The sequence below is a fragment of the Coniophora puteana genome, assembly GCF_000271625.1.
Source record: "Coniophora puteana RWD-64-598 SS2 unplaced genomic scaffold CONPUscaffold_159, whole genome shotgun sequence".
Taxonomy (NCBI): Eukaryota; Fungi; Basidiomycota; class Agaricomycetes; order Boletales; family Coniophoraceae; genus Coniophora; species Coniophora puteana.
Window position 1 is genome coordinate 1 of NW_006913211.1, and position 2,549 is coordinate 2,549.

Sequence of the window (2,549 nt, forward strand, 5' to 3'; positions counted from 1 at the left end):
TGTCCATGCAATGATGCCCACACACATGAGTGGGCTGCGTTAATCAATTTGGGAGTATGGGCTCTCCCCAAATGCGGGCTTCCAGGAAGCCCGCACGTTGTGCATACACCTTCTCGGTTATGTTGCCCACGCGCATGAGAGTGCAGGATTACTGAATTTGGGAGTGTGTGCTCTCCCCACACGCGTGAGAGTACTGCACTACTTAATTTGGGAGCGTGTGCTCTCCCCAAACGCGGGCTTCCAGGAAGCCCGCGCACTGTGCATGCACTGTGCATGCACTGTGCATGCCCTGTCGCCCATGTGCGTGAGAATGACTGTGCTGCACTACTTAATATGGGAGCGTGTGCTCTCCCCAAACGCGGGCTTCCAGGAAGCCCGCACATTGCGCATATACCCTGTCGGCTACACCGGGTCGAGTGATATGTGCTACAAACATAATTTCGAAGTCGCGTCCCGGCAACATTGATAGAACCTATCAGGGGCCACTCTCCTACCCAGATGGATGGTCGTGTAGTGTCGCACTTTGAATCTAGTACTATTATCTAATCGGACATGTCGCCAGCGCGGCTGGTCACACCGTAAAATGGTAGAGCTGCCGCGGCTCGCCGAATAGAATCCGGGAGCCCGAGCGCATATCGTGTATCACAAGCGCTAGTTCTCATAATAATACATGGGAAGCGAGGTGGTACAAGAGGGCGAGTCGGGACGTAGCTTGAGGTTTGTCGAGGCACGATGCCGCCGACCCGTATGCGCTCTTTTAGGGAGAAAAGGAAAAGAAACAAGAAAAAAGAGGTGAACGACGAGATGGAGAGGCGGCAAGCGTGGCACTAGGCGGTGAGTGCGGCGAGGAGGGCGGGATGCTTGCGAATGTAAACTTTGAATGCCTCTGAGGACCAACGCCCCGCGGCTTGGATGCGGTCGGGTGGGACACCTGCCTCCGCGAGGGCGGTAGCTCTGCCAGCGCGCATGGAGTGGCCGGCGATCGACGGCGGGAAGAGTCGTCGGAGCCGGGCCATGAACCAGGAGCACGTGGGGAGAGACCCGTCTGCCCGGATCCATAAGTAGGGTCGGGTGCGCGCGCGGTCGTCGCGAAGGAGCAGGTATTAGTAACGGCGGAAGGCAGCAACAGGGCACGGCGGGAGTGAGAGGCGAGTACCAAGATGTCATCGCCCTCAAACGTCGTGTCCGCCTTGTGGCCGGGGAGGTGGAAGGAGATGCTATCGGGTGCCAGCACGACCGAGTGGCGCATGGAGATCTTGGAATGTCACGCAGCTGCACGCGGTCGGGCACCACGAGTTCGCCTGACTGCAGGAGAGCGTAAAACCCCACTAGAAGTTGGGCGATGAAGAGGGAGTCGTCGTAGTTGTTGTCCGGGCGCAGGCGCGCGACGGCGGAAGCAAGGTCACCTTTCGTGAGCGGATCCTTGCGATTAGCCGGTGCACCGAAGCGGCTGAATGAGCCGCGCATCGTGCGCACAACCAGGGAGCTTTTCCGGACTTGACGAACGTCGGGATAGATAGGTAGTTGGCTGCAGATTCCCGAGAGATATGAGTTGATAGATTTGGGGCGTACTGATGCTTGCATGAACACGATGAAGCGGGCAAGGGTGTCGGTCGTTGCATCAGGAAATCGACAGGCGACTTTTCAGCGCTTTTGGCTAGCTGGGCCGCTTCTCCCCGCTTTAAGCCGCTTTAAGCCGCTTTGGAAGCCCACACCAGCTCCGATGTGGGGCCTAGTGGTAACCGTGGGTTGTAACAAGCCTAATGGCCCCAAAAGCGCGAAAAAGACTAATCGACAGAAACAAGGCACGAAACCAATCAAAAAGCAGTAAAAAGTGCATAATCATACTATCGTAAATGTTGTAGTGAACATACAGTAGTTGTACTTAGGTGCATAAGCCGAATCATAGTGATTTTGTCTCCGCACATCCATTTACTACCCAAGCTGAGTCGATGCCAATCCATGACAGGAAAGACCACGTTTGCTGTCTGGAGAACGGCGCGTTGGCGATCCTTGAATGTGGCTGCTGAGATCGGGGCCGTGTGGTCCATGCTCCTATCAAAACAGGCTTTGTGTCCGGAGAGGAGAGGATAAGGAGCGCGTTGACAGTGTCGCGCTGCTGCCCTCACCCAAGGCTGCGGCTAGAATGCCGCTGGGCAAGAGGATGGAGGATATCAGCGACACCGGCGACAACTCCGCCAATACAATCCGTGCCGTGTGGTCCTCGATGCCGTGAGGCGTCTTGGGAGACGCTGTCGAGGCAGGGGACGACGAGGTGGAGTATGAAGGGGAGGGGGTCTCCGGAGTATCTGGAGGCGGGTACGAGGGAGCAGGCGGGTGCGCGAGAGGGGCCGCTGGTGGTGGTGATGGGCGCACAGGCTTCGGAGGCGAGGGATACCGCTGAGGGGCATAAGGGGAGGGAGATGGTGTCGACAAACTTGATGATGTGGGCCTGGGGATGGCGTCGACGAGGGGAAGACAGTGGAGGGGGGAGAGGGCGTCGCTTTCGAAAGGGATGGGAGGACGTAGGTGGGATAGGGTCCAGGGCC

The 2,549-nt window shown here is 57.6% G+C and overlaps 2 protein-coding genes across 2 annotated transcripts; both read right to left on the reverse strand.

Annotated features, from left to right (window-relative positions):
* Positions 1-757: 757 nt before the first annotated feature.
* Positions 758-1,467, reverse strand: CONPUDRAFT_160760 (uncharacterized protein; the record flags this gene model as incomplete). Its single annotated transcript, XM_007777885.1, has 2 exons — positions 758-1,255; positions 1,330-1,467. The coding sequence occupies 2 exons, from the start codon at positions 1,465-1,467 to the stop codon at positions 758-760; spliced, it is 636 nt and encodes a 211-aa protein (XP_007776075.1).
* Positions 1,468-2,058: 591 nt separating this feature from the next.
* CONPUDRAFT_160761 (uncharacterized protein) lies at positions 2,059-2,502 on the reverse strand (the record flags this gene model as incomplete). The annotated part of the gene is made up of 1 exon (XM_007777886.1): positions 2,059-2,502. A coding segment is annotated over one exon (444 nt), but the record flags the coding sequence as incomplete, so codon positions are not given.
* Between the last annotated feature and the right edge of the window lie 47 nt (positions 2,503-2,549).